Source organism: Acomys minous, assembly GCF_964271855.1.
Source record: "Acomys minous genome assembly, chromosome: 20".
NCBI classification, from domain to species: domain Eukaryota; kingdom Metazoa; phylum Chordata; class Mammalia; order Rodentia; family Muridae; genus Acomys; species Acomys minous.
In genome coordinates this window covers 11,664,234-11,677,504 of record NC_140502.1, presented here as the reverse complement: position 1 = coordinate 11,677,504, position 13,271 = coordinate 11,664,234, and the positions used below count along the sequence as shown (strand labels likewise).

The 13,271-nt window shown below is 42.1% G+C and overlaps 1 protein-coding gene across 1 annotated transcript; it reads right to left on the bottom strand.

Annotated features, from left to right (window-relative positions):
• Positions 1 to 9,836: 9,836 nt before the first annotated feature.
• Positions 9,837 to 10,784, bottom strand: LOC311590928 (vomeronasal type-1 receptor 4-like; the record flags this gene model as incomplete). Its single annotated transcript, XM_084770221.1, has 1 exon — positions 9,837 to 10,784. The coding sequence occupies one exon, from the start codon at positions 10,782 to 10,784 to the stop codon at positions 9,837 to 9,839; it is 948 nt and encodes a 315-aa protein (XP_084626347.1).
• Positions 10,785 to 13,271: the final 2,487 nt, after the last annotated feature.

The window sequence follows — 13,271 nt, the reverse complement described above, 5'->3', positions numbered from 1 at the left end:
AGTCTGGGGTTGAGGATCTAGACCAGTGGTTCTCAACCTTCCTAATGCTGTGGCTCTCTAACACAGTTCTTCATGTTGTGTGACCTCCCCAACTGCAAATTTATTTTGTTGCTCTTTCATAACTGCACATTTTCTACTGTTGTGAATCATTAAGATAACTGATATGCAACCCCTGTGAAAAGGTCATTCAGTTATCCCCCCCCCCAAAGAAATAATAACCCACAAGTTGAAAAACGCTGATCTAGGAAGTACTTATGTCTACACCTCCTCCACCACTATGATCCCATAAATCTCCCAAATATTTATCTATTTAGAACACTTTTATTTATTTCCTTAGTGTGTAGGAAAGACCAATTTGCAGGAGTTGGTTCCCTCCTTCTACTGTGCTGGTCCTGGAAATTGAACTCAGGTCATCAGGCTTAATGACAGAGCACCTTAACCAAACGGGCCATCTCAGTAGCCCTCCACAAGCATTTGTGACGTCACTCAGATCTACATGGAACCTTGGCAAGTGATGACATAGCTTATTCTCTCATGTAGTGTATGGCATCTGTAGCTATATGACATTGAGGTTTTGTGTGGAGAAGCTCCTTGCCTGTGAACCCTCCAGATCTTGTGCTGTGAGGTCCTTCCCTGTTGGCCCAGGAGTTCTGAAATCACCAGCCAGGTGTGGACCATCAATTAGGAAATACTGTGAAAACCTGCAGTGAACAAGACTTCTGGGCTGCCAAGGCTGGCCTAGAAATGCACAGGTGTGACAGCGATCTCTCTAAGTCTGTTCTTTGTTGAGTTTTTGTGGCCTTGGAGCTGTGCCCAGCCTGAAGATCACTTGCATGCAGGGATAGCTGTGCATGCGGACCATTGCAAAGTTGTAAACTTTTAGTTTTTATTTATTCATTTCTATGTCCATTGTGTTTTGCCTGCATGTGTGAAGGAGTCAGATTGTCCAGAACAGGAGCGACAGACAGATATGAGTTGCCAGTGGGTGCTGGGTTATACACACACACAAATACACATAAATGCATGCACACACACACACACACACACACACACACACACACACACACACACACGCGCGTGTGCGCACCCACACAGACAGACACTTAAACAGTGTAAAAGGAATACACAGGAAAATAGAAAAAATAATTAAAGAAATACAGTCTGAAAACTTTCTGATATTATGAAATTTTCAGCCAACTGATTGTCAGAGCAGGAACACTGAGTTGAAAAAGTTAAAATCACACTCTCATGTACAAGCTAATAGAGTCCAAAAGTAAAGGGAAAAATCATGGAGGTCATTTAGGAAAATGAGATGATCCTAATAAAAGATCAGAATTCTTAAAATGAATGATACTGAACTTTGAGGGCTGGAATATTTTTTGGTTTTCATTTAGTGGAAGTGAGTGAAAAATGGAAAGTAAAAATCTGAAACCCCCCAAATGACACTGGCACAGGGATCGAGCCTGTAGAGGGGTGGTCTATGTGTTCAAAAGAAATTTAACCTCTGTCTTTTACTCTCTAATTCTTTGGCTTATAAATTATTTATTTATTTTTACTTGCTGTGCATTTGTGTCCTGCTTATGTGGATGTCTGTGTATGAGGGCATCAGGTCACCTGGAACTGGAGTTACACACGGCTGTGAGCTCCCGTGTGGATGGTGGGAATTGAACCCAGGTCTTATGGAAGAGCAGCTCTTGACTACTGAGCCATCTCTCCAGCCCCATTCTCCCGTCTTTGATTTACATAGACTTTCTGGTCATTCTTCTTACCTTATTTCCCCAGTTCCCGTGTAACCTCTGTCTTCATTTCTTTCCTTTTTACCCTTCCTTTCCATATTTTCCATTAATTTCAGTTTAGGTATTTATAACATTGATCTTTTAAAGCAGTTCGGGTTAACATTATGATGGTCAGATCTGGGCACAGGGGTTCTGCTCAAACTATGGCACCCACCAAGGACAATCAAACCCCTACCCAGATCTATCCAATGGATGTGGCACCCGCACCACTGCGGTACCGAGTCGAGGGTGAGGGACTGCGGATTTAACTCATACACACACACACACACACACACACACACACACACACACACACACAATAACACAGTGGGTCCTTCGTGCTAAGAGAGCAGCAGCCGCAGCAGCAGCCACGGCAGTGGTTTATTCTTCTCCTTTACAGAGTTCCAAAGAGCCTTCTTATAGGCAGCAAAACAGGAATCCTCCTCCCAGGTGAAATCCCTCAAGAGGTGATTGCACACAGGAGGACAAGTCTCCAGGAAGGGAGGGGCGTGTTCTCAGAGCTATAAACATGACTAGCTGACCAAGATAAACACAGACATGGAAGCTGCTAGAAACAGGACATGAAACAGCAAGACAGGCAGGCAGCCCAGTCGGGCCTGGTTCCTCCAAATGCACAGGACATTCTTCACAGTTGAGTGGAGAGTGGGGTCTGACTTTCACACGAACTCTGTTGCCCTATATTTACAACGTCTCCTGGATGGGGAGGCCTGGTGGTACTCAGAGGAAGGATAGCAGGCTACCAAGAAGAGACTTGATACACTATGAGCATATACATGGGGAGGAGGTCCCCCTTAGTCACAGTCATAGGGGAGGGGAGTAAGGGGAAAATGGGAGGGAGGGAGGAATGGGAGGATACAAGGGACTGGATAACAGTTGAGATGTAATATGAATAACTTAATAAAATATATTTAAAAATAAAGTAGTTTGGGTTTATGCTTGCTTATTTCCTATTTTATATACTTAAAAATGGTTTTTAACACAGGCTGTTATGTGTCTTATGCTGGTCTTGAACTCTCTGCATAGCTAAAGATGACTTTAAAGAACTCCTGATTCCCCTTCGCTCATTAAGTAAGTGCTGGGATTGAAGGTGTGCTCCTCCCCCCCTGGTTTATGCAGGACTGAGTGTTTGAGGGTCTCTTACTCTCTGCATAATGTCTGGCTGTGGGTCTCTGTTTCTTTCCATCTGCTGCAGGAGGGGTTTTCTATGATGATGGTTGAGCAAGGCAGTGACCTATGAGCATAGCAGAAATGTCATTAGGAGTCATTTTATTGCTACTTTTTCTTTTGCACTAGTATTACTTCAGATACTTGGCCACCTAAGCAGAGTTGGGTATGGGTTCCATCTTGTGGAGTGGGCCTTAAGTCAAATTATATATTTGGTTTTTCGAGACAAGTTTTCTCTGTGTAGCCTTGGCTGTCCTGGGCTCACTTTGTAGACGAGGCAGGCCTCGAACTCACAGAGACCCACCTGCCTCCGCCTCCCAAGTGCTAGGACTGGTTACTCCTACAAACTTTGTGCCACCATTGCACTAGCATATCTTGCAGGCAAGACATCTTTGTAGATCGGAAGGTGTGTGGCTGACTTGGTGTTTATATTTTTCTTTTGGTAGCATGCAGAGTGTCTTCCTTTACCAAAGATACTGGAATTTGGGATGATGGCTTTCCATAGGCACCACCTTGACTTCTCCATGTTCATTGAGTTGGGTAGGTGTTGTTTTCTGTAACAGGCCCTGCTGTAAGGTTGTGGAAAGCAAGCTATAGTCCTGACAAGACCCTGTGTTATCTATGGATTCCTTTGGGACAGGTTTGGATGACAACTCAGTTAGATGTAACCCAACCCCAAGACTGGCCACATCTGTTGGTGACAAGAGATGGCTATTGGGGCTTTATATCTCACTTTATTTGTGATTTCATTTAGATCATGTTTAGCTATGCATATATTTTAGGAAGCATCTACTGTAGTAGGCCTCCATACTGTCCCTCAAATGTCCCTTGTTTAACTGTCCCTCCCCAACACTTCCCCCCTTGCTCTTCCCATTCCAGTCATCCACCAACCCATAACTACCTGTCTACTCTACTTCCCTTTCCTAACACCATCCAGCTCTACCCCCTACTCTCTTACTCTACACCTAGTGTCTGTTGTTCTACTGATTGTAGCTGGCTTATCATTGACTTAACAACTAATATACCCATATAACCAAATAATACTGTATTTGTCTTTCTGTCTGAATTACTCCACTCAGGATGATTTTTTAAAAAATTCCACTCATTTACCTGTGAGTGGGTTGGCCACTCCCCAACTTTCTTGTACCACATCTACAGTAGCATGTCTTTTATGCAGGACAAATTGTAGGTCGATGGTCTGAGGCTGGGTTGGTGTCCCAATCCCTCCACTGGAAGTCTTGCCTGGTTATAGGAGGTGGCCAGTTTTGCTAGGAGTCTCAGCCGGGATCAACCTCAATCGTTCCTGGGAATTTCCATAGTCCTAGGGTTCTAGCTTGTCCCAGAGATGCTCCTACCATTCCAGTTGTCTTTCTCAATACTCTCTCCTTGCATCCTCCCCACATTCCCATCCTCATCCCATCCTATCCAGTCCCCTTTCCCCATCCACGTCTGAAGCCTATTCTGCTTTCTCTTCTCAGTGAGATTCATGTCTCTGCCCATAAACCCATGTTACTTAGCTTCTTTGGCTCTGTGTATTGTAACATAGTTATCCTGTACTTTACAGCTAATATCCACTTAAAAAAACATTTATTGATTTATTATTATGCATACAGTATTCTACCTGTATGTACAAGTTTAGGCCAGAAGAGGGCATCAGATCACATTACAGATGGTTGTGAACCACCATGTGGTTGCTGGGATCTGAACTCAGGACCTTTGGAAGAGCAGGCGGTGCTCCTAACCACTGATCCATCTCTCCAGCCCCTGTTATCCACTTATAAGTGAGTATATATCATGCTTGTCTTTTGTGTCTGGGTTACCTCACTCAGGATGATCTTTTCTAGTTCCACCCATTTGCCTACAAGTTTCAGAATTTCATTGTCCTTAGTAGCTGTGTAGGATTCCATTGTGTGAATGTACCACAGTTTCTTTATCCATTCTTCAGCTGAAGGACAGTTGGGTTATATACAGTTTTTGGCTGTTATGGATAACACTCCAAAGTCAATGAAATGATTACTAATGGTATTTTGCTATACCCATGGATCAGTGACTTGCCCAGTTGTTATCAGATGGGCTTTCTTCAGCATCTGATGGGAGTAGATGCAGAGGCTTAAAATTTTTTTAAAATTAATTTATTCATATCACATCTCAATGGTTATCCCATCCCTTGTATCCTCTCATTCTTCCCTCCCTCACATTTTCCCTTATTCCCCTCCCCTATAACTGTTCCTGAGGAGGATTACCTCCCCCTGTATATGCTCATAGGGTATCAAGTCTCTTCTTGGTAACCTGCTGTCCTTCCTCTGAGTGCCGCCAGGTCTCCCCATCCAGGGGACGTGGTCAAATATGGGACACCAGTGTTCAAAAAGCATGAGTTCTTGTGTCCACTAACTTTAGGGTATTTTTTCACTTTGACTTCATTAATTTAATCCTGATTTTCTTTATTTCTTCCAATTTCATGGAGAGGCATAATTCCATGTTTTCTTTTGATCTAATTGCCTCTACCCAGCCTACTCTTTCCTTTTTCTTTTTTATTTATTCTTCACATAATATATCTCAAACACAGCCTCCACTGCCTCCACTCCTCCCAGTACCTCACACCACCTCCCCATTCTGCTAGATCCGCTCCTCCATTTAAAAAAGAACTCATGCTTTTAAAAGATGATCAGTATTGACATGTCTTCAGGCAACTTAATTAGATAAAAAGAGAGATGATTCAAATTAGCTTTGATCTTTTATTATGTAAAGTAAAATTCACTTGACAAACATAAGAATGGTATCTCGCAAGCACTTTAACCATCAAACCAATTCTTCAACCCTCATAGACTCTTTATTTGTCTACACACACACCCACACCCACACACCCACACACCCACACCCACACACCCCCACACCCACACACCCCCACCCACACACCCCACCCACACACCCACACCCACACACCCACACCCACACACCCACACCCACACACCCACACCCACACACCCACACCCACACCCCCACACCCACACACCCACACACCCACACACCCACACCCACACGCCCACACCCACACACCCACTCCCACACACCCACACCCACACACCCACACACCCACACACCCACACCCACACACCCACACACCCACACACCCACACACCCACACACCCACACCCCCACACCCACATACCCACACCCCCACACCCACATGCCCACACACCCACACACACACACCCACACACCCACACCCACACACCCACACACCCACACCCACACACTCACACCCCTACACCCACACACCCACACCCACACACCCACACACCCACACACCCACACCCACACACACACCCACACCCCACACCCACACGCCCACACACCCACACACCCACACCCACACCCCCACACCCACACCCACACACCCACACACCCACACACCCACACACCCACAAAATCTTTATAGTAAAATTTAGGTAGATCAGTTCAAAATTAACTGTCCATGCATGCATGCATATGACTTATTATCCATATAAAACATGTGGCCAATATTTAAAAATTTAAATATGTTTAAGAAATATATCTTTTAGATGCATTCCCTCAACAAAGGGAATTTACTAATACGATGTGTCCTTTTTAGTATGTTGGCAGAGTCTCCAATACAGTGCCCTAACCACATTGTGGTTTTACTTTTAAAAAATTTGAAATGAAAATAAAATTTTTATCGCTTCCACCATTCCCTCTTTTTCTCTCTGGCCCCTCCTATGATCTCTCCCTAAACACCTCCCATGTCCCTCACTGCCAAATTGATAGCATCATTTTTGATTGTTATTATCATGATTATGCACATGTGCATAGATGTGTAAATAGAACTACTGTGCATTGTATGTGAGGAAATATTTTTAAACTTTTATTATGAAAATACTCTTGGAAATAAAGAAAATCACGCACTAAAGTTAACCATACGTCAAAACTATACAACTCAAAAACTCATTTTTTTCCCTTTAGCTACTTATTGAATCACTTTACAGCCTGATCCCAGCCCCTCTCTCCCACCCTTCCATCCCACCCAAGTGTCCGCTCTCTCTTCCTCTCTTCTCAGGGAAGGATGTCACCAAACTCCTATATGGATAGAACAACCAGTTAGAACGGGAGTTATGGAGTTTCACATTGAATTTTACACTTTCATTTTTGGATATATTTTTTATTCACTTACCCAACCACCCAAACCAAAAAAATCCACGACAGAATTAGAACTAGCAAAACAATGACTTTAGATCGTCTTTCAAATTTGTGTTGTAACCTGTATTCAGCTTCTTTTCATCCTCTTATATTTAAACTTTTTTTCTACGTATTATCCCACACACATGTACAAGTAATATATATTATATAAATACTATTTATATAGAAACTATATATATGTATATTACACATACATGGTATTGGCTAGCTTCCATATTTGAAGAAGAGCATGTTAGTTTTTTCTTTTTGAGACTGTGTAAGCTCATGTACTAGCACACAATAAAAGTGCATCAATTTTCCGGAAAGATTTGTGGTTTTATCTTTACCTGGAGCTGAGTAGTATTCCATTTTACACGTTTATCAAGTTTTCATTATCCATTCATCTGTGATGAACAACTTGGTTGATTCTGATACTTTTCTATAGTGAATAAAGCAGCAAAAACCTCATATGGGTGCAAAAAAAAAAAACCCCTCTATTGTGGGATGTGGCAATCTATGGGTGTTTTCCCAGGAGAGAAATGGAAGGATTATGTAGCAGTTCTATTTTTAATTTTTTTTGAGAAATCTCAAAACTGATTTTCACAATGGTTGTGTTAATTTGCACTCCCACAATACCGAGTGAGGTTTCCTTATCTCCATTTTCTCCAACCTTTGCTGTCAGGTTTATTGGTGACAGGCATTTCTGACAGAGGTGAGGTGGTATCTCACAGAGTTTAATTTGCTTTTCCTTGATGGCTAAGGATATCGAACACTTTACTAAATGGTTATTGCCTGTTTGTGTTTCTTTTTTTTGAAGGCTGCCTGTTCTTTGACAAACTTAAGATTGACAAGTCTGTAGCTAATCTGACCAAATGAAAGAGGGAGGAGATGCTAATTAGAAAAGTTAGACATCAAAAGGTTGTCATTACAATGGACTGTGATGAAATACAGAGCGTCATTAATTTCTATGGTAAATAATATTTACACAGCTGGTTAACCCAGAAGAAATTGAAGAATTTCTAAAAGCAGTCATCTACCAAAACCAAGCCCTGATGATATAAATAACTTAAACAGATCCATTGTAAGCAATGAGACTGAACCTGTTATTAAAAGCTTCCCTCAAAGAATAGCCCAGGTGGTTTCACTGCTGAATCCTACCTACCAAAGTCTCAAGGAAGACTTTACAGTAATTAAGAATGTGGAAAAGGAGAAGGAAGGGTTGAAAGAGCAAGAGGGGTTAAGGACATCACAAGACAACCCACAGAATCAACTAACCTGGGCCCATAGTGGCTCACAGAGACTGAACCACCCACCAGAGAACATGCATGGGATAGGCTTACCCTCTGCACATATGTAACAGTCATGCAGCTTGGTCTTCACGTGAGAGTCCTAACAGCAGGAGTAGGGCTGTCTCTGGCACTGCTACCTGCCTTCAGATCCATTTACCCTAACTGGGCTGCCTTGTCTGTAGCTTCAATAGGAGAAAATCTGCCTAGTCTTACTGCAATTTGATATACCAATGGGAGTTGATATCCATGGGAGCCCATCCCTCTTTTCTGATTTAGAGGGAAGAGGGTAGATGGGGGGTTGGTAAGGTGAGAGGAAGGGACTTGTAGGAGAGAAGGCAGGAGAAGCTGTGATTGGGATGTAAAGTAAATAAATAAATAACAATAATAAAAGAACTATTTGTTCTACATTATGAACTGATGGACCAAAGTTTATTTATGAAGCCAGTGCTGTCCTCGTACCCACATGAAGTAAAGAGAAAACCACAGTCCAATTTCTTTGATGAAGATAGATGCAATATTCTCAAGTAAACACTTACAAACTGAATTTATAAATGCATTAAAAAGATCATACATTATGATTAGTGAGGCTTATCCCTGAAAGGCAAGATTGGTTTGAATTAAATTAATAGATATAGCACAATATATAAATAAAACCTATGGGCAGAAACCAGATAATCATTTCTATTGATGTTGAAAAGGTATGTGATGAAGTCCAAATAAATCATGGTAAAACTTATTTATTTGCATCTCATTCTGCATCAAAGGCTGTCCTGCAATTCACTGTCCATCACAGGCTGGCCTTGAACTCAAGGGCAGTCTATCTTCTTTACGCAGTGTCCCAGGCATTAGGATTACATGTAATAGGCACCATAACATTGCGGTTGCAAACATTAACGTATAAGCACAGTGACAAGCTGCACAAACATCCCTCAAGCAAGAGATGGGAAAGAGGGTTCTGAGACTCCATCCCTAGCTGGGAAGCTGCTGCCAGTGGAGAGCTGCCAGAGACGGGAGAGAGGATCACTTTTTTTGAACTATGGATGCTGCTGAGTTTCTCATAACCCATTGAAGGGCACATACCCCTGTGCGTATGGCAATGCCACTTTGACTCGTCGGTTAGAAAATGAATAGATAAATGTAGAAGAAATACATGATTAGGAGGAGATGTTTTAGAAAGTTCTGGGGAAAGTGAAAAGGGCATAGAGTAAGTGCGGATATGAAGAAGACACACTGCCTATATGTGTGAAAATAAAAAGAATAAAGAATAATATTTTAAGAGATGATTTTCTTTACCGATTAGAGCATTTGTTATTGTTATTATTATTATTATTATTATTATTATTATTATTATTATTATTATTACTATTACTCCTGTTTTCTGTATTTGGAAGGTTTACTGTGGTTTACAGCACTGAAAGATCACAGAAGAAGGATCCTTGGAATATCTGAAGATCAATAGTAAGGGAGAAAGAGTGGGGAAGCCTGCAGTAAAAATTTCATTGATCCGACTCAACCAAAGATGGGAAGCTATATAAGAAGTGTGAAAGAAAATGCAAATACTATCTAGAACATAAAAGCTCACAAACATGACCACCAGCATCAGGACAGTGTGGGCTGCTCTGGTCTCAGGGGGTGCTCTCTGGTCATCACTGCAGGTGTGAATGTGCTGCAGTCTCTGGCGGTGTCTATGCAGGAGAATCACCATGGAGACACTAGTGGAGACCATGACGCCGATGAAGACTGCATCATGAGCAAAGCGCAAGAAGGTCACCTCAACACCTAAACCAGAGGTGGTGCAGACCCACTTTCTTTTAGAGTCAGTGTCATTGCGTGTGCTCCGTGGACCAGTAACTTTCATTGGGATGTAGATATTATTTAAAATACTGAAGAACCAGCAACTGTAACAGGAATAACTCAGGACCTCGGGAGTTCTTCCTCGGAGCATCACCCTACCCCAGTTACCAGGAACAAGAGTGACAAACTGATAAGTGCTGAGGACACAGGTGGAGCACAAGTTTGTGCTCCGGGCTACCATGCGAGTGTAGTAGTCAGATTTACATGTGAGGTCAGTTTGATGCCTACGTGCAACCAAAACCATATTGTTTGGAAAAGCGGTGAGGAGGAGAATCAAGGCATTGGCCATGGCCACGTGGGTGAGAACCACCTGTGTGGGCCTCTGTCCAGAGCCAGTCAAGCTAGGAGAGAAATTATGCACAAACAGAAGGATGTTGGCCGCAGTCCCAACCGCGAGCTGGCAAAGCAAGAAGATCTGAAGAGCCACCTCCTCTGTCGTTTTCAAGGCTTTCTTCTGAGAGGAAATGGAGAGGGCTTCAGTGGACATGGTAGTGGTGATCATATGGGACAGTGTTGACGTGGAGACTCTTCTCAAGTGTCTGAGCTTATAAATTAAGTTAGAGGATTTTCTTCATCTGGGAAAAACTACTGTATCACATCATAGGCACTTCCCTAAGCAAACACTGCATGCATATTGACTCAGAATATGATTTGTACATCCTGTTCCTTCTCCTACTTCAAAAGGGAAAATTGTGTGACTAGCAGAACTATATGTTAGAAAACAACTGACTAACCTACATTTGAACATAACATGGCTTTAGTGGACAGTGATTTTTTTCACCATTATAGTTTATTTCCACATCATTATTTATGTTATAATAATGTATTAAGGAAACCCAAGTGCATGTTTAGTATAAAACTAGTACCCGAGTTAAACATCAGGAGAATGTTGTATTGGCTTTTGAGTAATTTTCATACTATTCATTAACAGAATTGACAGAATCTGATGCATTTCTGAAAAAGTTGCTAGTGCTCTGATCCCACAGATGGACCGAGGTTTACATGTATATCCTCTTCTGTGTGAGAAAAAAATCTCCCGTAGCCGGAGTTTCACTTATTTATAATTTTCTGTATCTTAATTGTTTCTTATTTTACTAAGTAGTCATGTCCCTGAGATTTTCCTGAGTCGTTTCTAGGTTCTGCTAGTCACATTCAGATCTTGGTCACTGTCACTATTAAACCCTCTGCACAGATATTATTTCAAGACTAAAATTTTGAGTGCTTCTGTTTAGTCTGAATCTTTACCTGGATCTAGGTAGGACACCAGGTTTCCAGCCATCAGCTAAAAACCCGCCCTCCATACAGAGATGTCATATCAATGCTATTTCCATCTGAGTGCCAATCAGTGAGACAGAAAGTAACTTGAGACACAAGCATTTAATTGTTCTCACTAAACCGTAGAGGCTTCTGGAGGCAACAATTATTGCTGTTGGCTTCAGAAGACACCGTGAGGTGCAGAAGGGAGAAGTGGGTTTTAATCAAGATCTACAATGACTAGAATTCTATGCACTCAGCCATAGCAAGGACAAGCTGCTCACAGGGACTGGCTGCTAACACAAGCAAACACTCACTGCAGGAGGAAGGACAGTCCTGACTCTTCCCCAACAGAAGATCCCATTGTGTCTATCTCCCTGAGAGAGAATACAAGGAATACATACCTGGTCCATTATTTTCTTGGAGTTTGGTGCAGACCGTCCTCAGGACAGGTGAGCTCACGATGCTGGAACTTATAAAAGGACAGGGTACCTCCACTGATACCCCTCAGCGTGCCCGTTACCATGTTATGCCATGTCAACAACAGTGGAGAGTTTAGGACGCCTCCAGTGATTTTGATCCCCACGGCAGAACACTGTGAGAAACTTCTAGCAATTATTCATGTTTGGCAGTTTGAACTTAATGAGCAGCTGAGCAAAGGTTAGAAATGTTTTGCGTGATTCCTTTGAGAGAATCTAAGTTTTACTTTGATGTAATCAGAGGTGGGGACTTTGAGCAAGAATTCATTTAGTGTATGAATTCCAGTTGACCACTTCTTGTTACTTTTCTTTTCTTTTTTCTTTTCTTTTTTTTCCATTTTTACTTCAAGGAACTTTCCACTGTTCTAAAACCATTACCAAAATTGTGGCAATTCATCACTGAAAGTTGTCAAAAATCCCTTCATAAAGAACATCAGCCTGTGATGTAGGGGTTGGCATCCTTCATGAAGTTGCAGTCTTGTTGTCCATTGAAGGCCAGTGCTGTGTATTTGAGGGCAATGCCTCTTACTCCAGAGTCTTAATGTTCTTAATGAGAACTTGCTTTCAGGTACACCGTAGCTTGCGTTCTGAAATACTAACCATCCCTTTTTCCTTATGGTCCTCAAAGACTTATTTGACTGATATTTTCTGGAGAATCTTGACTGAGAGAGACAATCATAGACATATAGGCAAATATGCAAAGCAATCATTAAGAAATATCGATGACCAGATATGGTGATGTACACTCTACTCCCACTACTCGAAGGGTAGATTTAGGAGAGTTACAGGTTCAAGTCCAGCCTCACTCACATAACAATTTCAGTGGAAATGTGTGTTACATAGTAATACTCTGTCTCAAAAGAAATACAACCAAAGAAATAAAAATCCTACGAATTTCAGCAATAGCATAAGAACGTACTTAAATAAATTTGTTTTTTTCTTTTTATATTATTAATTTATTCTTGTTACATCTCAATGGTTATCCCATCCCTTGTATCCTCCCATCCATTTTCCCCTTATTCCCCTCCCCTATGACTGTTCCTGAGGGGGATTGTCTCCCCCTGTATATGCTCATAGGGTATCAAGTCTCTTCTTGGTAAAGGGCTGTCCTTCCTCTGAGTGCCACCAGGTCTCCCCCTCCAGGGGACATGGTCAAATGTGAGGCACCAGAGTACGTGAGAAAGTCATATCCCACTCTCCACTCAACTGTGGAGAATGCTCTGACCATTGGCTAGATCTGG